At 37.0% G+C, this 24,901-nt stretch overlaps 1 protein-coding gene and 1 pseudogene across 3 annotated transcripts; one reads left to right on the top strand and one right to left on the bottom strand.

Moving 5' to 3' along the window:
- Window positions 1–15,906: 15,906 nt before the first annotated feature.
- Window positions 15,907–18,269, top strand: LOC129891152 (pentatricopeptide repeat-containing protein At2g15690, mitochondrial-like). Of its 3 annotated transcripts, XR_008767116.1 has the most exons (3): window positions 15,907–17,377; window positions 17,655–17,783; window positions 18,163–18,251. XR_008767116.1 is itself a non-coding variant. In XM_055966421.1 (2 exons), exons 1-2 carry the CDS (start codon window positions 16,006–16,008, stop codon window positions 18,192–18,194), a joined length of 1,404 nt encoding a protein of 467 aa, XP_055822396.1. In that variant the 5' UTR covers window positions 15,907–16,005; the 3' UTR covers window positions 18,195–18,269. The 3 variants fall into 3 exon arrangements, 2 of the variants coding, with proteins under 2 accessions (XP_055822396.1, XP_055822398.1); XM_055966421.1 differs by lacking the exon at window positions 17,655–17,783 and having other exon boundaries at window positions 18,163–18,269; XM_055966423.1 differs by lacking the exons at window positions 17,655–17,783; window positions 18,163–18,251 and having other exon boundaries at window positions 15,907–17,552.
- LOC129891153 (mitochondrial carrier protein CoAc2-like) lies at window positions 17,910–23,582 on the bottom strand (annotated as a pseudogene).
- Window positions 23,583–24,901: the final 1,319 nt, after the last annotated feature.

Below are 24,901 nucleotides of genomic sequence, written 5' to 3'. Positions count from 1 at the left end.
GGGTGATTGTTGACCGAATGACTAAGTCGGCTCATTTGCTCCTTGTTAAGACTTCATATTCAGATGAGGACTATGCTATATTATATATCAGAGGGTTGGTTAAGTTTCATGGTATTCCATTGTCTATCATCTCAAATTGAGGTACTCAGTTTACATCTCTTTTTTGGAGATATTTCCAAAAGGGTCTTGGTACTCAGGTGAAGCTTAATATAGTTTTTCAACCACAGATGGATGGTCAGGTCGAGCGTACCATTCAGACATTAGAGGATATGCTAAGAGAATGCTTGAATGATTTTAAAGGAAATTGGGATAATTATTTATCATTGATAGAGTTTGTGTATAATAACAGTTATCACTCTAGCATTGAGATGGCTCGATTTGAGACTTTGTATGGTAGGCAGTGTAGATCCCCTATCGGTTGCTTCGAGGTAGGTGAAGTTGTTTTGATAATACCCGAGTTAGTATTTGAGGCTATGGAGAAAGTTAGACTCATTAGAGAAAGATTGAAGATAGCCTAAAGACAACAAAAGTCCTATTCAGATATGAGAAGAAGGGAACTTCAATTTGAGGTTAAAGATTGAGTTTACTTGAAAACTTCACCCATGAAGGGTGTGATGCATTTTGGTAAGAAAGGGAATCTAACTCCCCGCTATGTTTCCCATATCAAATTTTGAGGTGGATTAGTAAGTTGGCTTATGAGTTGGATTTGCCTTCTATTTTGGCATCAGTGCATCCGGTGTTCCATGTGTCTTTGTTGAGGAAGTTTGTTGGTGATCCTAGATCCATTGTGCAATTGGACAGCATTGAGGTTAAATAAAGTCTTTTATATGAAGAGTTTCTAGTTGAAATCTTGGACCGGCAAGTTAAAAAGTTGAGAAACAAAGAAATCGCTTCAGTTAAAGTGTTATGGATGAACCTAGAGATTGAGGGTGCTACATTGGAGGCCGAAGCCGATATAATGTACCGATATCCTCATCGCATTCCTTCTGTGCCTAGTTGAGGTATTTATTTTCTTCATGATCCAATCAGCCCAAATCATATGTTTGAGTTATTCTCATGGTTTCATATGAATTCATGTTCATGAAATGAGTTTTAAAGTCATGTTTTAGCTTGACATTAAAGATATCATGTTCTATGTATTATCGAGATGTTTATGCATTTATGTTGGGAAGTTGTGTTCCTTTTCAATTCCATTCATGCTAGCATAAGTCTAATTCGAGGATGAATATTCTCAAAGGGGAGATATTGTAAGACCCTGGAAGTTGGAAAGTCCTAAATCAAGGATCAAAAGATGGAATTCCTGAAAAATGCAAATTTTGCAACAAGTGGTCTTTACGAGACCCATTATGGGCCATGAAGAGCACCACGGTCTATGCAAAGCCATTGTGGTCCATTTCTTATTAATTGAGTTTTGGAGGTGAGGACCACGATGGGCCATCACGAGCCATGGTGCATACCACAGACCATTATGGATCCCGTAGTGGACACCCCTGCAAGTCTCTAGTTAGGGTCACTTCCACGACCCAAGTTAACAGACCATATTGACCTCCACGGACCATAAAGGTATCCATAGAGGAAGTATTGAAACTTTTCTGTAAACCCTCAAAAGTTCTAGTCTAGGTCCACCACCATGGACCATTGTTCCCATAATGGGCCATGGTGGGTCTCATGGTGGACAACCTTCCAGAACCTCTTTTCAGAAATCCCAGTCCCTCACCATGGATTGAACCACAGACCGTGGTGACCTTAACGGTCCATGTTGAAGGTCCATCCTTAGGTTCGGATCCAGTTTTAATAAGGGTTATTTTAGTCTTTTCCCTATATTTCATTAATGAATGTGGAAGGTTTTTCGGACTAAATTCCTAACTATTAACTACCCTAAAGTCTTCTAACCCTTTCATTCTCAAATAACTCCTAAAACCCCAAAGCCTTCTCGCTCAAGTCTTCTCTCAAGGTCTTTATCACGACCTAACTCTGTAGCCCGTGACTGGTGCCCGAGTTAGGCACCCATACATACCCTTATCCCCACTTAGCGTGTTAGCAGAATAAACAAAAGTAGAAATCAAAAAGGGGTCGCTAGAGAATGCATTAGAACAGATATAGCACAAGATGGCCGTTAAGGCCATCATGGAACACAAAGGCCAAAACATATATACATAACCCACATCACAAGTCTAAAGACCTCTATAAAATGATAGCCTAATCATATGACGGGACAGGGCCCCGTCGTACCCTTAACCAACATGTACAAATGTAAAACAGAAAAGTTAGTACCAAAATAGGGCTCTGGACAAAGGAGCACTGCCAACCAACAGGGTGGATGTCCTAAGCGAGCGGATCAGCAAAACAAGCATCTGTACCTGCAGGCATGTAATACAACCCCCGAAAAAAGAGGTTAAGTACGGATAATGTATCGAGTATGTAAAGCATGGACTGTAATAGGTAAAGCCATTACCAGAACAGAAGGTGCAAAAATGAGCAAAATATTTAGAATATCAAAATATTTTTCATAACCACAGATAATGTATGCAGAAAAATATATGCCATATCCGGCCCCATAATGGGACTCGGTGAATAAATCGTAGTCGCCGCCCCATCACTAGTGCCACAGCACATCATAACTCCAGAGTAGGGAATATCTCCGTAACAAATCATTTCATATCAGATGGTCATATCAGATCATATCATATCATATGTGTATATGGCACATCATAACTCCACAAATCAAATCCATGTACAGGGTATACTTGCCCCCTCACGTCGAGGCATGGAAAACGATGCAGAAAAGTATGCATGATAACAAAACCTGATCCAGGCTCGGTGAAGGAAGCATTGAAGCATCCACGAGTGGAGTAGTGAGAAACTAAATGCACTTTAAATCATTTTTGAGATTCGTGGAGTTAACAAAAATGAGCTATTATTCAAAAATCAAGACAAGAGTCGTATCAAGTACCTTTTGAATATCACTATGAGTTATATACAAATAGATATTTTGGAATCATATACACGTATCTAGACACGATAAAATATTATTTGGAAAATCAAGAAGTTGGCCATCCTAGCGGCTCTACGAATAGGAACTTTCTTGGAATCATATAAAGGTCATACTTATTTCATAAAAACAATGCCAAAAAGGAAGATTAGCTTTATATACTTATGTCAAAACATGCCAAGAGAAAGAACGGTTAGCTTTACATATTTATGCCAAAGACATGCCAAAAGAAGGAATGGATACCTTTACATACATCTTACGGATTACTCCTAATACGTTTGCCTCGTCGTCCCTTAAACCTATTTAATATGAAAGTAATTACATGTTTAATCACATTTCACTTTCCAATTCCAACTCTACAACCAAGTCTCCATAGAGGTCATTTTCTTATCCATTTCCCTCGACTAGTTCATTACTAGTTCCTAAGTTATTGAAAATCAGGCAGCATCTCCCCTATAACTTCAACATCCACGATATTTCAACTCGGCCACCATGTCAACAACCATAACAACAAAAACAACCAGAAGAATATATACAAGTAAATCACTTCAACATTACTCAATACAACTCCAAACCACTAGCTCAAAACTACGATATTAAAATTGAGTTTTTAACCTTTATTTCCTAAAATCTTTAACCATACCAAATAGGGGGATCGTGTGGCTGCAATCAGAAGTGACAACACCCTTTTTAGAAAAATTTCCATCCATTTAACACACCACCAAACTAGCTTCAAATGAAGCACCTCAATCACAACACACTACTCAACTTTGATTTAGCTATAACGACTTTAATTTAGTTTGTTTCTAACGTCAAGCGTCCTTATGAAATTTTTCCACTTCCAACCTCATTAAAGACATTTAATATACCTCATAACATCAACATAAGATCCATTTAGAAGGGGAAAACTTTACCTTACCCAAAACTTGCCAAAACTTACCGGAACTCGCCTCGGAATTTCCTTTAGTGCAGCTGAAACTTCGAGGTTGTTTGTTAATGTTTTGGGAAGATCCAAACCATTAATTTACATTACCAATACATTTATAAAATCATGGTATACCCTATATAATTAATTCACGGAACAAAATTTAGAGAACTTACCTTTTTTCTCTCCAAATCCGTGGCCTTCTCTCTCTACCTCTCTAGTTTCTTCTCTTCCTTTCTCTCTTATTCTTGAGTTTTCTAGAAATATATGGAACTTTGATAAGTCTTAAGAAACGTATATATGGGACACCTAAGGGGGTGACACGTGTCAACCTCTAAGTGGTGACACGTGTCAACCTCTAAGTGGTGACACATGGCAAGCCTTAAGTGGTGACACATGTCAAGCCCTCATTGGGCCAACACACCCCTTTCCTCCAATCACAGGCTGCCATGTGGCATGTGGGGTCCACCACCCTTGCTCCAGCTTCTGCCATGTGGAACTCTCTCATGCTGCCACATGGTACTCTCTCATGCTACCACGGGGCACTCTCTTTTCCATCTCATGAGTTTGTAATCTCGTCTTACTTTATGAACCTATATAATCCTTGCTACATAAGCTTGGTATGTTCTCCAGTAGTCTAAGTATGTAAGATTTCGAATTTGGTAGCTTATGTAAATAAGTCATGTCCTACAACTCATTATTCGGTCTCCAACTTCTTCTGAATTCTTATAACTCTATTTCCAATCTTCTCTACTATGGGGTATCGCATTCTCCCTTCCTTAGAGTTGTTTGATAGCGTTATAGATTATTCGGCTAACATGGAAACTCTTAAGAAGATTAAGAGTTCTTAAGAAGTCTTAAGAAGCTTTTAGAAGCTTTAAGAAACTTTAGGAAACCTTAAGAAACTTAAGAGGCTTACGATCCTTCTATGAAACTTAAGAGCCTTTCAAGAGACTTAAGAATGCATTCCAAGGTACAAAAGTATGGGGTGTAACAGTCTTCTTCTCTGGCTCATTATCCGTCTCACATGGAAACTCTTAACAAGATTAAGAGTTCTTAAGAAGTCTTAAGAAGCTTTTAGAAGCTTTAAGAAATTTTAGGAAACCTTAAGAAACTTAAGAGGCTTATGATCCTTCCATAAAACTTAAGAGTCTTTCAAGAGACTTAAGAACGTGTTCCAAGGTACAAAAGTACGGAGTGTAACAATCTTCTTCTCTCTCAAACAATTCAAAGGTGTTCTTCAAGGTCAAGCTTTCATTCTCTTTAATTTAGGTCTCATCAAGGTCAAGGTATGTGGGACTTCATCCATGGGTTCCTTTCACCCATGGAATCCCAACTATTCTTCTCAATTTCTATTATGACCTCTTCAATTAAAAGCCTTAATTTCATGATTGGCATTGGTTCTTCTCAATTATGATATATATCAATACTATTAACATAATTATGCATAATTAATGTCATATTGCATGATTTCAAGTAGAATTATAATAACCCATTCTATATGCTTGTTTCAAGTATTATTTATAAGATATGATCACGATTTTCAATATTATTTCAATGCAAGATTTATGAATGAGTTTAAAGTGCATTATGCAAGAATGTTTATGAATGCCTTATGAAAGGTTATGAATGAGGTTTTAATAATGTTTCAAGCAAGTTTAATAAAATAGTGACTTGAGATCCTTGAAGGTGACTTAAGACTTTACTAAAGGAGTGACTTAAGATCCTAGAAGGTGACTCAAGACTCTAATGAAAGGGTGAATTAAGATCCTTAATGAGAAAGGTGAATTAAGACCCTAAAGATATTTTGTGAAAGGCCTTAACCCACATTACATGAATTACTTGATAATGAGTTATTCCTGCAAAAACGTTTATGAATTATGATTATGAAAAGTTTATGCTTATTATAAATATAATTACAGTTGAGTAACTACTAGTACAGTACCTTGATATGATTATGACATAATATGTATTCTATGGGATGATGTACTTAGCCCTAAGTTGACTTTAAGGTGGGGGCTCGACCTAAGACCTAGTAGCAACCTCTGGTCTCTTAAACTATGTTTCCACTATAGGTTTGCCAATATGTACTAGCTAGTGGATCCACATATAGCACATGATGATAGCAATTAGATGGAGCTTACCTTGGAAAGTAGCCTCCCCTTTTCTCGATATGGGTATTATCGGATTCCATGTTATGGCTCAGATGGTCGTATTGTCAGTTATGGTTATATCCCACATATGTAAGTTTTTATGATGATTATAATGTTTTGATGTACTAACCAATGAGATAAATATTTTAATATTTTCACAACTTTACTCATGTTTTAATTATATTGATGTTGCATTCATGATCCATATTACCTATGTCTGATATTTATTTCTTATGCATATTCTCACATACTGACTGCGTTCTATGTACTAACACATATCTTTTCCTATATTGTATCATAATGTAGGGTTCGGTGATCACATTCATTCTCCTCCCACTCGTGGCTAGAGTTAGCACTTTCATACAGTTGGTGACTCCTCACATTCCGAGGATGAGACATTTTGTTTTTATGAGTTTATGACTTCTTTATCTTTTCTATAGGGTGAGCTAGGAGATTGTCTTATGCCCCTATCTAGACTATAGAGGGATGTTAGATGTTATTTCGAGTCTATGTTGTCTCTTTTTCTACACTTCTTAAGACTTATGATCTATTATAACTATGCTTCCATATCGTTGATTCTTGTTTATTTATTTCATGTACCTTATGTATGCTCATTTATGTTATGCTAAGAGGCTTGATTAGATTCCTCTGGGATTCTAATCATCTTGTTACGACTAGGCCCTAGGTCGGGTCATGACACTAATCCTATTCTTTACTTTTATATAATACTCTTATGGTTTATTTTGCATTGATCCTTCTTATGACTACTTATAATTTTTACTACATCTTTATCATGCTATTTAAATTGGTCATTTCCACAAATAAGATTATATTATGCATTGTATCACTTACATACTTAGTATATTGAAACGCACTAACACATACTTCTTTGCCTAAATTATCACAATGTAGGGACAGATGATCCATCCTAATCTAATGGATCCATTTGAAAGGTTTGTGGTGAGTCCTCAAGCTTCGAGGTTTAACCGAGTCATTCTTTCCTTTTATTGTTATTTTAGACTATGAAGATGTTTAAATACTATTTCATGTTATGTCATTTTACTTTCTTTGAGGGTGAGTTATAAAAATGTCCTAGTCCCCGCCTATATAGTCATATAGAGGCATGTTGGACAGATGTGTAAGAAGTCTATGTTTTCTTAAATCACTCTAGATATGCTATTCTTCTTGGATTTTTATGATTTTCTGCTTATTTGTTACCTTATGTATGCTTATGATATGCTAAGAGTCTTGGTTGGGGTTTCTTCGGGAATCCTATTCATCATGTCATATTTAGGCCCTAGTTTGGGTCGTGACAAACTTGGTATCAGAGTACAAGGTTTTGAAGTTTCCTAGGGAGTCCAACATGCCGCGTCAAGTAGTGTCTTATTCATGGGTGTGAAGCGCACCATATCTATGAGTAGAAGGCTATAAGGAATTTTAGAAAATCTTCACTTCTTTCATGATCTTATTGTGTGATAGAGTTGAATTATATAGGGATTCCTTCCAACTTATGTCCTACGTATTTTAGAATATGTCTTATCAAGAAGAGAGCTTCAAAAATATTGATCAAGATTGAAGCCTTTCCACTCTAGTTGACCCACCCTCACGTGTCGATATCTCTAATGTGGAGTTTCGTTATGCCCTTGTATTATTGGCTCAAGCTGTGACCACTCCATTGAATCAACAAAAGTTAACCCATGTGAGCATGAATGTGAAGAAACAAAAATGCGTAAGCAAGAGGAATTTAAGGAGAAGAAATGAATTTAATAATCAGAAGATGTCAAAAGGGGAAACATCAGGCTCTAATTTTAGGAAGAGTGAGGGAAAGGAAAAATCCTACCCCTCGTGCTACTAATGTGGTAAGAATTATTTAGGGGAGTGTTTGGCTGGTACAAAAAGTTGTTATGGTTGTGTCAAGGGTGTACATAAGAAAAGGTATTATCCAGTGGCCTCTAGGAAGGGAAGGGAGATTCATCAGCATGTTGAACCTAGGGATTCCTTAGATTTCCCAACCCTGTAGGGTACTTTATCCGATATGTTGGAAGTCTTCATCTTTCATGTTTATGATTTACTTGATCCGAGTGCCACATTATCTTTTGTTACTCATTACCTTGCTATAAGATTTGATATGTATCCCAAAATCTTGCTATAGCCTTTTTCAGTTTATACCCCATTGTGATTCGATATTTAGGGGTAAGGTTGAGTTACTCTAATGAAGAGTGGTATTCTTGTTCAAAATGATTTAGAATGATCACTGGTAGTGGATGTGAGAACAAAGCAAGACATGGATCCAACCTTAGTTAAATTAAAGAAATTGGTGGTTGATAAGAAGATTAAGGTTCTCTCACAAGAGGGAGATGGAGTACTTCGTTACCAAGGTCGGTTATATGTTTCAATTTTCGATGGCATAAGAAAATAATATTGAGTAAATCCCATAGCTCTCAATGGATAAGTTAGGGAAAATTAGGGAGAGAGTGGGTGTTCTGTAATAATTGTGGCATGCGTATTCCATTTAAGGTTATAGATATGGAGGAAGAGCTAGATGGGATCTTGATGTGTGCAATAGATATGTAAGAATATATTGGTATGGTAGGATTTAATGCAAATGGGGATGTATAGATGCTAAGGTAAACATGAAAATTCTTAAGTGATGTTGACTTCAAGGGAGCCATAAAGTAGTTAGAACGGTAGACTTGAATGTGTGGTTGTCGACATGTGAGTATTTGCACTAGGCTATTGATGACTTCTTGTTAAGGGTTTCAAGTGAGTGTATTAGAGTGGTTATAGAACAAGGCTTGAATGAGGAATTGTTGGCATGTGGGTGAGTGCTCGGTGTTTTGGGTGATTCTTGATTAGGTTTCGAGGTTTGATTGAATGTGGTGATAAGGAGGAGTACTCTTAGGATAAAATTTCCTATAGTGGTATAGGATCCTAAGGCGTATTGGTAAGGTGGCCTTCAACTTGATGTGCCATTGGAGTTAGCCTTGGTTCATCCGATATTTCATGAATCAGCATTGAGGAAATATGTTATTGATCCCAATGCCATCATACCTTCGTTTAGTGTGAGTGTTGAAGAAAACATGACTTATGAGGAGGCTCCAGTTGAAATCTTGGACCGCCAAGATTTAAAGGTTGAGAAACAAGGAAATTGCATCTGTTTATGTCTTGTAGAAGAACCAAGAAGTTGAAAGTGCTACCTGGGAAGCAGAAGAGGATATGATGGAATGATATCCTTATATCTTTCCTTCTATTCCAGCCTAAGTTATTTAGTTATTCATGCTTGAGTCCTCCAAACTCTCACGTTCTAACCTCTCTATGTCTTATTACATGTATACATACTCATTAACCTGATTTTAAATGATGTTTAAATTGCATTATTACATTCATATTGGGTTGTTAGCTATACATTCCACTCTACTCTACTCAATCTAGTTCTATTTCATCTGAGGATGAATGTTCCTAAGAGGGGATAATGTAACACCCCATAACTTTCCTTTTTAGAATCCGAATCTTTCATCATTAGTATCTAAGCTTGAACCAGGTGTCCCCCTTGTGATTATGTATTAAGGTTAACTATAATGAGTGGAAAGTGTATTTGAAGTGGTTTAGGGTCATAAGAGACCCCTAGTACTAAGTTGAGTTCAAAACCTTTCTACCGATTAAGTTTTTCGCATTAGTTCATGCAAGGGTTAACTTCAAATGTTAATATCTCCAATAATTTAAAGAATTAGGTAGCCCATTACTTATAAAATTAAAGGTCTTTGATTCTTCTTTCCAACTCCACCAAGTACCTCATTTGAAGTTGGGAGTAAAATGTTATGCCCGTTTTAGTGAAGCTGTTGAAAAGTAAATATAGGGAGCAAGTCTGCAACAAAATTTTGAGAAAGTAAAGTTTGCGATTTTCTTGAATCGCGGAGTTTTGAAAATCCAAAGTAGGGAGAAGGTCTGTGTTGCTGACCTGGAGTGTTATTTTTGTCTGAATTCAATTTTTAAGTGGGGACACTTTAGATATTTCTCTAACTATTAGTTAATGAACCTGCATGTTTTTAGGACTTAATTCGATTTTATTAAATAACCTAGACCCCTAATCTCATTCATTCTTCAACAATCCACCTATTCAAATAATTCTCTCTACAAAAGCTCTCCAAAACTTCATTGAAAATCTTCAAGGAATTCTCTCAAGCTCTCCATCAAAGGTCCCCAATTCTTCAAATTTCTTTGGTCATCTCAATCAAGGTTCATGAGTATTTCATCCAAGGGCATCTTTCACCCATGGAGCCCAAAACATTCTCTACCTTTTCAATTAATTAAAGTGTGCATTTTTACGAATTTATGATCTCTATTTCAATTACATGAATTATGATTTTAAATTATAACTATGATCCTATTTTAATATGAAATGATGATTATTGCATGGAATTAAAGAGTTTTTCTATGAATTTCCTACATTGGTGTTTAGGGTTTATAATATGGATTTTGATTATTTTAAATTATACCTCAAATTGTTATGTATGGGTTGATACAAAGTATATGATTATGCATGTTTTTAATACAATTTCATGATTTCTAAGTCAATTAGTTGTGAAACTAAGTTTTCATATTAATTTCAAGCATAAGTCATGATCATGAAATTTCAATGAATGTTTATGAATGACTAATAAAAGGTTTTGAATGATGTCTTAATATTGTTTCAAGAAAGTTTTATGAAGGAGGGTGTCTTAAGACCCTAATGATGTTTCTATGAAAATGATTCACAATGATGGAAGGCCTACACCCACATTACATGAATCACATGATAATGAGCTAATGACTCATGAAAAGTAAATGAATGATGACGAATGAGATATTCCTATGATATGTTTATATGATGATGTGATATGTATTCCATGGGATGTTGATTTAGCACCGAGTGGACTTTGAGGTGGGGGCTCGACCTGTTACACCTCGCACTCTCGAGCTCGGAACGTCTTCTTAAGTTCCTTAGACACTATCATGCGATTTGTATAAGCTACGACATCATCAAACAACTCTAAGGAAAGAAGATTGTGATATCTCGTGAGAAGGAAGGTTGGAAATAGAGTCATACGAATCCGAAAAGAGTTGGAGGCTAAGAAATGAGTCGTAGGACTCGATTTACCTACGTAATCCACTAAGTTAAGAGTCTTATACACTTAATTTGTTTAAGGATATATCAAGCTTGCGTAGTACGGATTACATCGGCTCTTAAAATAAGATGAGATTACGAATCCACGAAGAAGACAAAAAAATTATGCGGGGCAGCCAATGGGAGGGTAACACGTGGCAGAACCTAAGCAAGCAGGTGACCCACCTTCTTGGGGTCAAGTAGGTGACCCACCTGCTTGGGGGAGGTGGGCCCCATTGCCACATGGCAGCCCCTCCTTGAAAGGGTGGATCCGTGGCCCAATAAGGGCTTGACACGTGTCACCCTTAGGTCCTGACACGTGGCACTTCCTAAGGGACCCTATATATGTATGTTAATGACTCTTAAGTCATTCGTAGTCCAAAAATCAGCCAAGTGAATGAGAGAAACGTGAGAGAAAGAGAGCTCACAAGAGCAGCCACAAATTGGAGGAAATTAAGGTAAGTTCTTCACTTTTTTCCGTGAATTAATTATCCACGGTGTTCCCTAAGTAAGTGGATATGTATATATGTGATTTATTATGTTTATGGAATCAAAAATTCAGCTTTACGATTGGAAATTTGGAAGAAAAGAAGAAGAGAAAAACGTAGAGGGGCAAAGAGGAGGGCTACGGGTTTGGCCCTTTTGGGGTAAGCTTTTGGGTTTCGTTCTGTGAATTAATTATTTGAAGTATCCCTAAGCTGTATAATGATGTTTAATAACATAAAATTTTAATTTGGGGCAGCGAAGAAGTGTCAAAAACAGTCCGCTCTGTTTTAGCACGGCAAAAGCTTTTCGAAGCAAGTTTTAGCTAGTTTTGGCTAATTTCGGGTAAGGTAAGGTCTTTCCCTCTAATTTGAAGTTTATGATATTATTATATGGTGTATTAAACACCTTTTGGGATGCTGGAAGTTGGGTAAAAGGTTTGAAAATTTTGGCGTTAGAAATAAGCTAAATCGTAGTCGTTATAGTCGAATTATCGTCGAAGTAAGGCGTTGTTCTTGTGAGTTTCTTCTGTAAGGGTGTGATGTATTGTTGCAGGGCCTAAATATGTTCTAATGTAGGTTAGCTTCTGTTTGAATCCACTTGACCCCTCGTTGCATATAATTAAAGGCGTTACAAAATAAAGGCTAGACGCCCTATTGTGATATCGTATTTTTGATTATGTCGTTTGGAGTTTATGTTATATATTGTTGGTGTGAATTGCTGCAGGTTGTTGTTTTTGGTTGGTTGTAGGTCTTAGGGATCTAATTTTAAATTCGGATAGGGCACATTATAGGGGAGGTGCTGCCCAATTTTCGTTAACGCCTTAACAAACTAAAGAACTAGTCGAGGAAACGACTAAGGAAATAGATTCCATTAATACTAAGGTGTAACCTAAGATGCTGGAAAGTTAAGAAGAGTTGATATTCATATTACTCTCCTGTTGGATAGGTTCAAAGGACGATGGGGCAAACAGGATAAGGAATAACTCAGACAAGGTATGTGAAGCTTTCTTGTGGCATGTTTTTGGAATAAGTATGTAGAGCTATCCTTCTTTTCTTTTGGCATGTCTTAGATGTAAGTTATGAATGTTATGTATATGATATGTGGGATTCAATCCATTCATAAAGCCCTGAATATAAGTCGAAACTCTTATTTACTTCTTGATGTTAGAACTCCTGCAATAGCTGAGTCGTTGCCTTTAAGTCTTCTATGTGATGAAAACCAGTACATGTAAAGCCTATCTCTTCTTTCCTTTAGAATGACTTAATTTTAAGTAAAATGATATATGATATGGGTTTAGAGGTAATTCCATTTATGAGCCTTAAGAGTAACTCGTGACTTGTAGTCACTTCTGACCATTTAGAGTCTGAAAGTAGCCAAACTATTATTCTCGAGCCTTCTATATAGTGAATAGTAAGTGGAGATACAAGCTCCTTTTCTTGAAGGCTCTGAAATGATCAATGTCTCTGATTTCATAACTGTGTCTCTGATTTCACAACTGTGTCTCTGATTTCATAACTGTGTCTCTGATTGCATAATTGTGTCTCTGACTGCATAATTATATTTCTGATTGCATAAACTGCGTGGCATTGTCTTGATGCATGTCTGTGATTTCTGAAGCCCCAAATGATGTAAGCCCTAATGACATCTAAAGGGCACTTCGGATAAGTACCTTCCTAGTCTTCAGGTGATGATTCACTTGACTATTTCATCGAGTCTCAAACAATGACTTAGTTGCATATGGTTTCTCACTACTCTACTCGTACATACTGTAACCCATCCTTTTTTGAGTCCCATGATGGGCCGGGAACGTTATCGTGCACAGTTTTACTACTTCTTTCACCGCGTTCCGGACCGGATGTGTATAGTTCCACGCACGAGGAGACGATGTCGTACGTGAGGTGTGATATATGTTATATTTTATGACGATACGATTATTCACCGAGTCCCGGGCCGGCTGTAATGTGATAGTATATGTGGCGAAATAAGGAAGGAACACTGAGTCCCTCCTTAGAGGGCCGGGTACGTATGAATATTATGATTGTACGCTATAGACGTACACCACTCCATTCACCGAGTCCCTCACTAAAGGGCCGGATACTTTATGTAGGCATGCTTATGAGATTAGAGTGATACATTATGACCCCGAGCCCCGCAGTAAATCGGGTGTAATACGATGAGATGCGTGATAAGGTTATACCGTGTATGAGGATATGATACCGTATATGATGATATGATACCATATACGATGATATGATACCGTATACGATGATATGATATCGTATACGATGATATGATGAAACGAAATGCATGATGATACGATGATATGTGAATATTAGAATATGATTATAATACCGAGTTCACTAGAGGGCCGAATACAGTATATAATGATGTATAGGATTACGTATCCTAAGGTGCAGGTACAGTAATTTGTTAATTGTTATACTTATCCCCTGCATCCCTATTTCAGTTATAGTCTCAGTTACGATGTGTTATGCTTTACATACTCAGTACATATATCGTACTGACCCCCCTTTTTCTCGGGGGGGGGGAGGTTGCGTTTCATGCCCGCAGGTACAGATGTTCATTCTGGAGATCCGTCATCTTAGGAGTTCCTCTCAATTATGTCGGAAGTTCTTCACTGTTCTGGAGCCTAATATTTGATACTGGTCACTAAATATATATATTTGTACTAGGGGTACGGCGGGGGTCCTGTCCCGCCATATGTTGCTGTTACTATTCCTAGAGGTCTGTAGACATATGGATGTGGGTTGTTTGTGAGTTGGTTTCGATTGTGCCTATACGGCATGTTGTAAATGTTTTTTTTTGTTATAGCAGCCTTGTCGGCTTGCATGCCCTTATGTGTTATGAGACAAGTGAAGGAGTCCATACGTATACGAAAAAGTTTTAACTCATTGGGGTTTTGTGTGAGTAGTATCACTTTGTTCATGGTTCAATTTGACTACAACTGATAGGTGGGTATACGGGGGTCCAGGTCAGACCCCAGTCGCAGCCTACGGGGTTGGGTCGTGACACGACCTAAGCGTTAGTAGCAACCCCTAGTCCCTTAAACTACGTTTCCACCATAGAATTATTTTCCAATATAGTTTTAATGATGATGATGTTGGACAGAGTCTACCTTGGCAAGTAGCCTCCCTCCTTCTCTATGTAGGGATCATCGGATTCCATGTTATGGCTCGCATGGTCTTAATGTCGGTTAAGGTTTTATCCCATATATATATGGTCCATAAAATATTTTAAATGACTAATCTTATCCTTTACTTTTATATGATACTCCTTTGGTTTATTTTGCATTGATTCTTCTTATGACTATTTATGATTTTTACTACTTCTTTATCATGCTATTTAAAATGGTCGTTAACACAAATACGATTTTATTATGCATTGTATCACCTACATACTTAGTACATTCAAACGTACTAACGCATATTTTTTTTGCCTACCTTATATCACAATGTAGGAACGGACACTCCATCCTATTCTTGTGGCTAGTCGGTGGTCCATTTGAAGAGTTTGTGGTGAATCCTCATGCTTCGAGGGCAAACCGAATCATTCTTTCCTCTTATTGTCATTTTAGACTATGATGATGTTTGAAGACTATTTCATGTTATGTCATTTTACTTTCTTTGAGGGTGAGCTAGGAACATATCCTAATCTCCGCCTATATAGTCATGTAGAGGCATGTAAGACATATGTATACGGAGTCTATGCTGTCTTGATTCTCTCTAGATATGCTATGTCTTCTTGGATTTTTATGAGTTTTCTTTTATTTCTTATTTTATGTATGCTTATGATATGCTAAGAGGCTTGGTTGGTGTTTCTTTGGGAATCTGAATCATCGTGTCATATCTAGGTCCTAGTTTGGGTCATGACAAAACACCTCTCTACTTGATTAACTGAACTTAAATACACCATCAATTTTGTAATATAAGTGAAATACACTCTTAAATTCTCGCCAAGTTTAGATGTGTTTTCAACATTTTTCTCGGTTTTTTATTAAGATTTTCATGCTCTTACATGAGTTTGAGACCACTTGCTACGTCATATGCCAGATTGGGGGTGTATTTAAATTCAGTTAGTCAAATAAATTGATATTTTTAAGGCTTTTAATAATTCAAAAACAAAACTAATAATATATACCAAATTCAAGGATGTTCTCAAGTACTTTCTAAAAAAAAAAAAAAAAAAATTCCTTTTCGTTCGTTCAACTTCAAGTGGCCCTTTTAGCTTCTTTTTCCAAACTTAACGCCTCTCAGATAATCTGTGGGATTCTGGCAAACCCTCTCCCATGGCGTCTCTCTCCTCATTCCCCGGAACGGCTAACTCCATCTTCTCCCCTAACACCCACTTGAAATTCCGTATTCCACCTTCTACACTGTTTTTCCGACCCCTCTGCGCTGCTCCACAGGACCGCAGCACCACCACCTCCCGTAACAACAACGGTTACTCTCCACAATCGAGACCTCGCCGGAATAACAAGCAAGATTACAGAAGAACCAATACTCCTATCCAAAAAGAAGCTGACCCAGTAACATTGAGCCCCATCTCAGAAGCTGATGTTAGCTTGATGACTCTATGCAATGAAGGTAAGGTTGACCAAGTAATTGAGTACATTTCCCAGGGCGTTGGCGCTGACTTTCAGGTGTTTGAGACATTGCTGAGCTATTGTACTAAACTTGCGTCTTCGGACGTTGGGGAGAAGGTGCATGAGCTCTTATTGCGTTCCCCCTGGAGTAACAATATTGAATTGAATGGTAAGTTAGTGGAAATGTATGTTAAGAACGGAAGCATGAGGAATGCGAGAAAAGTGTTTGATAAAATGCGTGAAAGGAAGTTGGAGCTATGGCACTTGATGATTAGTGGATATACAGAAACTGGAGATGGGGAGAGTGGCTTGCTTTTGTTTGAGCAGATGAGAAAACTTAGGCTGTTGGAGCCCAATGGGGACACTTTTTCTGTGGTTTTTTCGGCTTGTGCTAATAATGGGGCCGTGAAAGAAGGTTTTATGTATTTTGAATTAATGAAGAATGATTATGGTATTGTTCCCGGAGTAGAGCATTATTTAGGGATCATTGATGTTTTGGGAAAATCTGGGCATTTGAATGAAGCGCTAGAGTTTCTTGAAAACATGCCTATTGAACCTACAAGAGAAGTATGGGAGGCCGTAATAAATTTTGCACGAATTAATGGGGATATTGAACTTGAAGATCGAACGGAGGAGCTGCTCATTAGGTTAGACTTTTCCCAAAATATGGATGATAAGCCCCCTGCACCATTTCCGAAAAGACATTCTGAGTTTAATATGCTTGAGGGTAAAGATAGAGCTAATGAGTTCAAGAGCACAATTCCACATAGGGAAGATGCATATGAAAAACTGAAAGGCTTAAGTGGGCAGATGAGGGATGCTGGTTATGTACCAGACACGAGGTATGTGCTTCATGATATTGACGAAGGGGCTAAGGAGCAAGCATTGATGTATCATAGTGAGCGGTTGGCTATTGCATATGGTTTAATTAGTACTCCAGCTAGAACAACTCTTAGGATTATCAAGAACCTCCGAATATGTGGTGACTGTCACAACGCCATTAAGATCATGTCAAGGATTGTTGGGCGAGAGTTGATTGTCAGAGATAACAAGCGGTTTCATCATTTCAGAGATGGTAAATGCTCCTGTAATGACTACTGGTGAAGTCATTAGTCTATATTCATGCTATTACTACGATTTTTATTGTAGAATTTGTAACTCTACTAGGTGCAAGACGTTCTCAGGAATCATGTTTACAGGATGATATCAGATTGTACATTAGTTATATGGTTATTTTGGTTGAGAATAAATAGAGTCTCCCCAAACTTGCCACTTCTTGTTATTGGCTAAATGTTGAACTGTCTTTGTCAATTTCTATTACCTCCGAAGGCTAACTGAATAAATAATAGCAGATGCAACAAAAGATGAATATTAAAGAGTGGCTTTTATTACTAATATTTTATGGGCTCAAGATTTGCTATAAGAAAGATTTGACGATTATCAGAGTTGAAATTCGCACTGACCCAGTCCAGCACATAGAGGTATGCTACTTTAATTTGTTAAGGTCATACTGATGTAGAACTAAAGGAACTGCAAATTACTCTATGATGACACACAACAAAATGGAATGGCAGAGTTCAAGATAAAGAGATGCTGGATGTGTAAAATGATGGAATGAATGATAACTTTCATTTACACGACATTAAGCTTTAATTTACACATTTGCAATGTAACTGTGTTTATATACTGAAGGGATCCTACCGGTTATAGGTGGAACCAGCAGTAGTCTCATCTAATTGCTTGCTGCGTCAACTACTTGTTCAAAGAACAATTATGCTTGTGTTATTCTCAAAAGATATGAGTAGTACAAACTTTAAACTGCAAATTCTGAGCCTGAAAAAAGGATTGTTAAGAGTGCAGGTATGATGGTTGACTATTTCTGCAGCGGGTAACAATTACTTCTACAGCAGCTTCATCTCATGAGGTACTCTCAGGTATGATTTCATCACATCATAAACAGTAAATCCAATTGCAACGGATGGTACAACCTTTATTTCAGTAATCACGTTAATAAGGGCCAGTAATACATATAATAATATAGGAAACAGAGAATATTACCCACTTTTGGTTCTAGCAACTTGCATTTTACCTGGAAAAAACAGGCTTAGATCCTTCTTATACTTTTGTTTTACGTTTAACCAATCATATTTTTCATTTGTTTTCCCTTCACTACCTTAGTACAAAATTATCCAACACGATATTAATTTCAATCTAAAAACTGTAGAACATGAGGATTTTTCCAGATAAATTAATTTATATTATATATTCAATTCTCTAAGTTATCTATAAACTGTTTTATTTGCTTAACTGTTTTTATCTATCGCAAGTGTGCTTATTTAGAGTAATGCCCTAGGTAAAACCATATTTGCGATTCCAAGTTTGCCCAGTGTTGTGAAAAAGCGCTAAAGCGCTCGCTTTAAGCGTGAAGCGAAGCGAGGCGAGGCACTAGCGCTTCAATACCGTGAAGCGAAGCGAAAACAGAAAAGCGTGCGCTTCATGGAAGAAGCGAGAAGCGCGCTTCATGTTGAAGCGAGAAAAAAGCGCACTTATTTGTTAAAAGCGGCACTAGGGTTTATTTTAAAAGAACAAATCTGTAAACTTACAATTAATTATTCGCTGCTGTGACTTCTTCGAGACTTCGTCAGTTCAAACTTCAACCAGGTTAGTTTTTCTTCTCTTCTTCTTCTCTTCTTCTCTTCTTCTCTTTCTCTTTCTATTTTTATTTCTATTCAGCTTCTGCCGCTGTGATGTTCTTCTCTTTTTCTCTTCATCACTTCTTCTCATCTTCTTTTTCTGTTTCTATCCAGCCAGCAGTGCAGTTCTGCGCAGCTGCTGGTATGTTTTGGCCCTTTTTTTTTTTTGATTTGGGTTCTCAGTGACCTCTGTTTTGTTAAGCTATTCTCTGTTTTTTTCTATCTGTATCATGATTTTCTTTCTCATAAATCATTTTATCATATAATATTAATTAATTTGTTGAGCTGAAAAATTTGGTTGAATTTTTTATAGTGATTTTATTACACAAAACAAGGGCTGCTTTATTACACAAAACAAGGGCTGCTTTATTACCCACTGCAGCTGCTTTATTTTTTTTTAATACTGCTGCAGCTGTTTTATTAGGCTAGTGGGCTGGTGATATGAAGTGGAGAATGGTTATTGGATGTTTAATTAACTGCATAAAGGGAATTTATCAAAAAGTGGAGCCCATAGACCACTTTCATGGCCAATTTTTGACTTAAAACACTGCTGCAGCAGGCCAGTCACTTATGGTGAAGTTGCTACGGCTAGTGGTGTGGAGGAGAATATTTATGGTTTTAGGGGGAGTACTTTAAGGGGCAAGGAAAAAAGAGTAGCTACAGGTTCAAGTTCATGTTCAAAATCAAATAGAAGTAGAACTCTTGTTGATGAGTCCTCCGATGAGGAAGAAGATGAGGACCAAGTAGAAGTAGAACCCTTGTTGATGGCACTTCAAAAGTTTGAGGATCTTGTTGAAGAATAGGATTTTGCTCTCTTTGTGATTTGGTTATGCATTTGCTTTATATGTTGTTACTTATGAGGATTATTGACTATCTAGTTACTTTTTAATCTAAGTCTTTTGAGTTCTTGATTATTTATCTATGCATATTTTATATTTTATATTTTATATTTTATATTTTTATACTAAATAGCGCTTTTTCTGAAAAAAGCATGCGCTTCGCTTCACGCTTCTCGCTTCTGTGAAGCGAGCCCCCGTCGCTTTTTTCCGCTTCTCGCTTATCAAAACACTGAGTTTGCCAAGTAAAAATGGTTTTGACATGTTAAAATTAATCTGTGAGACTGATCAAAATTGTTAAATCTGAAATTTTATTTCACAGATCATATTGAAAAATAGTTGGTAGCTTCTTTAATGCATCTTCACAATGTCTAGAATTATACCGACAATTATGGATTGGGAAGAAGAAGAAAAGCAATTATAGCTTGCAATCTCATATTTTTTTCTTCAAAAAAGGCCATACTTCTGATTGTTTTAGTATAGAGGGTTCTTATATTAGGGAAGGTGGATATCTTGGGCCTTGAACTCGACTTTTACTTAATTTAACCGGAGGAGGGGAGGGTGAGAGGAGGTGAGCAAACGGGTCGACTCTTGTATCTTGTCAAGGGTTAAAATGGCATTACTGGGAGGCTCAAGTCTTTTCTATAGCACAGGGAGGCGATTTGCCAATTTGAAAATCATGAATTTTCTTTTGATAAGGCAAGGTAATGCCAATTTGAAAATCATGATGAAATTATAATCTTTTTCTTTTTTTGAAAAATATATAATAGTAAGAGAAGCATAGTCATTGCCTTACCTTCCGATAATTGAGGCTAAGTCCAGAAAACAGTTGCTTCCATCCATGTCTTTGTACAATCATAACAAGAGTATCAACTGTTCCTTTCATTTCATGGCTGGTGATAGATGAGGAGAGTAGCTGTACCTGAAATATTTGTCTCCTCTTTGTCATTCCAACAGCAAGTTGGTCACAAGAATACTTCTTTGGCTTTTACAGTCTCACTGTACGTACCTGCATCTGCCATCTCACAACATCTAAAGGATACATGAAAGTCTGACCAAGTAGTCCTGCAACAGATCCACATGCTAGTTTTACTGTGATAGACTCCCTGTGCTCCTCAGAGACATCGCTTATCATTTTCTCATAGAAGTAAAATTTAAGCCTCCCATATGAGAAAATTCCATAAGAGTGATGGTGCTGGAAACACAGCATGGTTATTAAACTAACAAACTTGATTAAAAAAAAAACGTAATCTGAATTGTTGTGGCTTGTGAGGTAGACTTCATACCAACTCCGTGGTACAACCCTCTTATTCCAGCTTCGGTGTATGTTTTTGAAAAGCAGTCCTGCATCCCTTCGTAAAATTGTTCACCTGTCTTGCATATTCAACTTCTTGGATCCAACAACCTAGACGATCATAAGAAAAGCAGTACAAGATTGCTCATGGAAACTAGGAATTCAACCGATCCATTTCCTTAGGACTAACAGAATCCACTTCACAAGTAGTTAAATTTGATTAAGTTGCCAATCTCTGATCTGATATTGCTTTCACAGAGAGTCAATGTGTGTGATCGGGAAACCAAAGAATATGTCCTCTTTATTCTCGTACCTTGCAAGCCAATTTAGTTCGAACTAAATCAAGTGGATAGGTAAAGACTACAGCAGTTCCACCAGCAAATGATCCTGCTATGAGATCTAAAATGGGACCTTTCCCAACTCCAGGAACACTATGTATAATCCAGCGGCGGTACTCCTCATAGACCATGTAATGCATATGGGACAATGCGAGCAACACTAGCTCCGTTTCCCCTAGAGAAGAGTTCCACCAGCAAAACATGTGAACTTAAAAGATAAATAATACACCTCCAAGTTCCATTGAGACAGAAACAGTGGATCTTTCACCTGAAAAAACCGAGAGCTCCTTCTGTCTTGGCAATTTTTGTAAAGGATCCTGACAGCCCCAAGCTCTGAAATTCCGCTTGTCTGGTCTGCAAAGATGGAAATGCAAAGATAAGGAATTTGATCTTCCAGGATTCTAGAGCCCTCATTCAAAGGGTTCATTATATTCCACTTTGTAATTGAGTAGCAACATTACAAAGGTTCCTAAACTAGATGTCCACCCCATCATTTGAGTAATATTCTACCAACAGAACTATCAAGTTGAACTTCCAGAAAGGTGACAGCAGATGCAAATCTCATAATGCTAGAAGAATTTTCAACCATTAGATTCACTTGTATATTGCTAAAAGTCAAGAAGGTTCTTCAAGCATCTCATTCTACCTTCGAGCTCGTAATAACCAGACTAAATTTTCTCTTAGAATAAAGAGCATGGTGGATTACAGAAACTTGCTGAAGAAAATACAGAAGTCATAAATCAAATGGTAATTTGTCGAACAAAATAGACAACTAAGAAGAACATTGGATCAGTCCCTAAATACTCATTCACACTTGATATTTGTACCAAACCAATCAATATAACCTGTGGAGTTAGATTTTAAAAAAGTATATATTAATTAACTGTGGTTTAGTGATAAAAGTGTATATTAAAGACATATCTTGCATCCAGCCAGGCATACCGATTCAATAGTGCATGGACTTTTTCAGGTTCTATATATGGAAAAGTTCTTATTTGAAAAAAGCAATATTGTATCCCTTGAATTCATACTCAATCTGCCCAGTCCTCCCTCTTAAGGCAGTAAAACAATAGAGTAAGAAGAGCAACACGAAATTTTCAAGAACAATTAGAAATCGTGGGAGTGGAAATAACAATCACTGCAATTAGTTCTTCATTATCTTGACTAACAAATTCAGTAATCTTCCACAAAAGAAATCCACTCGGAAAAAGTTGTACGGACGCACGCAGAAGAAAATCTCACAGAAAAGGAAGGAATAAACAGATAAGGCACCTCACCTGAAATAAGATCTTGATACTATCAAGAGGAGCAACAGCTGTCTTAGCAAATCCACCAGCTACACCACCAGCCACAAGTTCTTTTACAAAGAGGGGCATTCCATCCATTAACACAACACTCTCCTTTGCCATTTCAAGAAAGATAGATAATACCACGAAAATATTGAAGAATACTAGTACTAAAACAGTTCAATAGAAAAGTAGGAGAATGGAAAACGTCAAATGTATTGGAGGCCCATTTTAGTGGTTGAACTTGGGGTGTTACATCGCTGAGATGTCTATTGTGCTTTCATCAAATTACCTTTGCCCAACTTCATGTTCCAAACGTCTTCAAAGGTGGATGCTCATACTTAACATGTGATTGGAAAAGAACAAGGTGAAGAAGAGAAATAACATGATATTCAGGAGCTATCAAACTGCAAATAGGTGAAGAGGAAGTCGATCCTACCAACAAGGGATACACATAGGTGGTGAAAAACAACATGACATCCACACAGTAGATGATGTTGAGTTTATGCCTGCTCCTTTAATGATTAACATAATAAAGGACTTAATGATCTTGTGGAACAAAAAAAAAATTAGCGAGACTTGGTGTGCTGAGGAAATTGATATCGATTGTGGTACAAAATGTATGTCTTAAACCTTGTAATTTTTTTCTTATTTCTTGGATGTTACATCAATCTAGGGATATATGAGAAGAAATAAGTTTGAGGACAAAAATATATAAGAAAATTCATGCAAGAAATCTGTAAGAAAGAAAGGTGGTGACATTTGAGAAAGGACAACCAATGGAACCAACTGATATAATAGTGTCTGATTTAATCAGATTTATAGAACAATTGCAAGGCATGCAGTGCCAAATGATACTAATAACCCATGTGGGAATGTCAAGGTAAGAACAATTAATTGTGAGATTGTATATTTAGTTGTATGTTTATTACTAACTGACGTTAAAAATATTTTATTTTGCATAGTCCAAATTGTTAGGAACGAAAATAATTAGGTGTCATGCGGAAGCTAGCAACGCAAACCTCGAAAGACCATAAGTACGAAGACAAAAACGAGAAATATATCAAAAGAGACACAAATATTTAACGTGGTTCGGTCAACCAACCTACATCCACAAGAGGAGATGAGCAATCCACTATAAATATGAGAGTACAAATAATCGAGAGAAATAACCTCATACAATTCACTCGGAATAAAAAGAGGTTCACACAAGTGCTAACGTAACACTTGTGTCTCATCGTTTCTTCCCCTACACAAAACTCTCAAAGCCCCTAGGACTACATTGTGAATGCTACCAAGTTAGAAGGAATAAACATCTATTTATAGAGTCATAAACCTTTTCTTATAAGAAAAAGGACTAGCCAAATATGGAGACTTTATATTTTCCTTTTAGGAAAAGGAAAACCTAATTATACTAGGAAAGTCGGGGCAAACACAAAATTTAACGTGGGAAAAACCCTTCAAATCGAAGGTAACAACCATGGGATCTTCAAAATCCAAAATGCTCCACTATAACAATAAGAGGGTTAAAAAATTTCTCCTAAATGACTACACAACAATTGCCAAGTAAGGAGAAACAATAGCTATATCAACAAAAGTAATAGAAAGAAAATTACTCAAAATAAAGCTATAGTTCGGGACCTAAACTGAGATGTTTATGCCCTCCAAATCCGATCCTCACTGTTCAAATAAAACGCTAAGATGTTAGAAACACTCAGTAAAAACTTTAGACCGATCCAACGTTTAATGAATCAAAAAACTCAATTTGAACATTTTTTATTAGAGAAGCAAAACTGCTACGAAAACACCCTTTTCTTCTCTCTTCTCTCTTGTTGAAAGCTCTCTCAAAAATCTCTCTTATGTGCCTAATGTCTCTCAAAGACACTACCAATGAACAATTATATAATTTTGTCAAATCATCCTATTTATAGAGTGATACTTTTTTCTAAAGCCAAAACCAACTCCAAATAGGATTATAATTTCAATCCTTTTCCAAATAGAATTAGGAACCAAATTAGAAGAATTATTCCAATTATTTTATAAATAGGATTAGGCCAGGGGCCTTTGGCTAGAACATGGGCCATATCCCAACAAACTCCCCCTCCAGCCAAGAGGCCAAATAGACTTCAAGTGGAGGAACTCTTGACAGGCT

Source organism: Solanum dulcamara, chromosome 6 (assembly GCF_947179165.1).
Source record: "Solanum dulcamara chromosome 6, daSolDulc1.2, whole genome shotgun sequence".
NCBI lineage: Eukaryota > Viridiplantae > Streptophyta > Magnoliopsida > Solanales > Solanaceae > Solanum > Solanum dulcamara.
The sequence above is the reverse complement of the archived record's forward strand: the minus strand, read 5'-3'. Positions and strand labels throughout refer to the sequence as shown.

Bases quoted from the DNA above. Each gene is read 5' to 3' on its own strand.
- LOC129891152 (XM_055966421.1), top strand. From the start codon at position 16,006: ATGGCGTCTCTCTCCTCATTCCCCGGAACGGCTAACTCCATCTTCTCC. The intron at 17,378-18,162 runs GTAAATGCTCCT...TTAAGAGTGCAG, and splicing joins GTTTCATCATTTCAGAGATG to GTATGATGGTTGACTATTTC.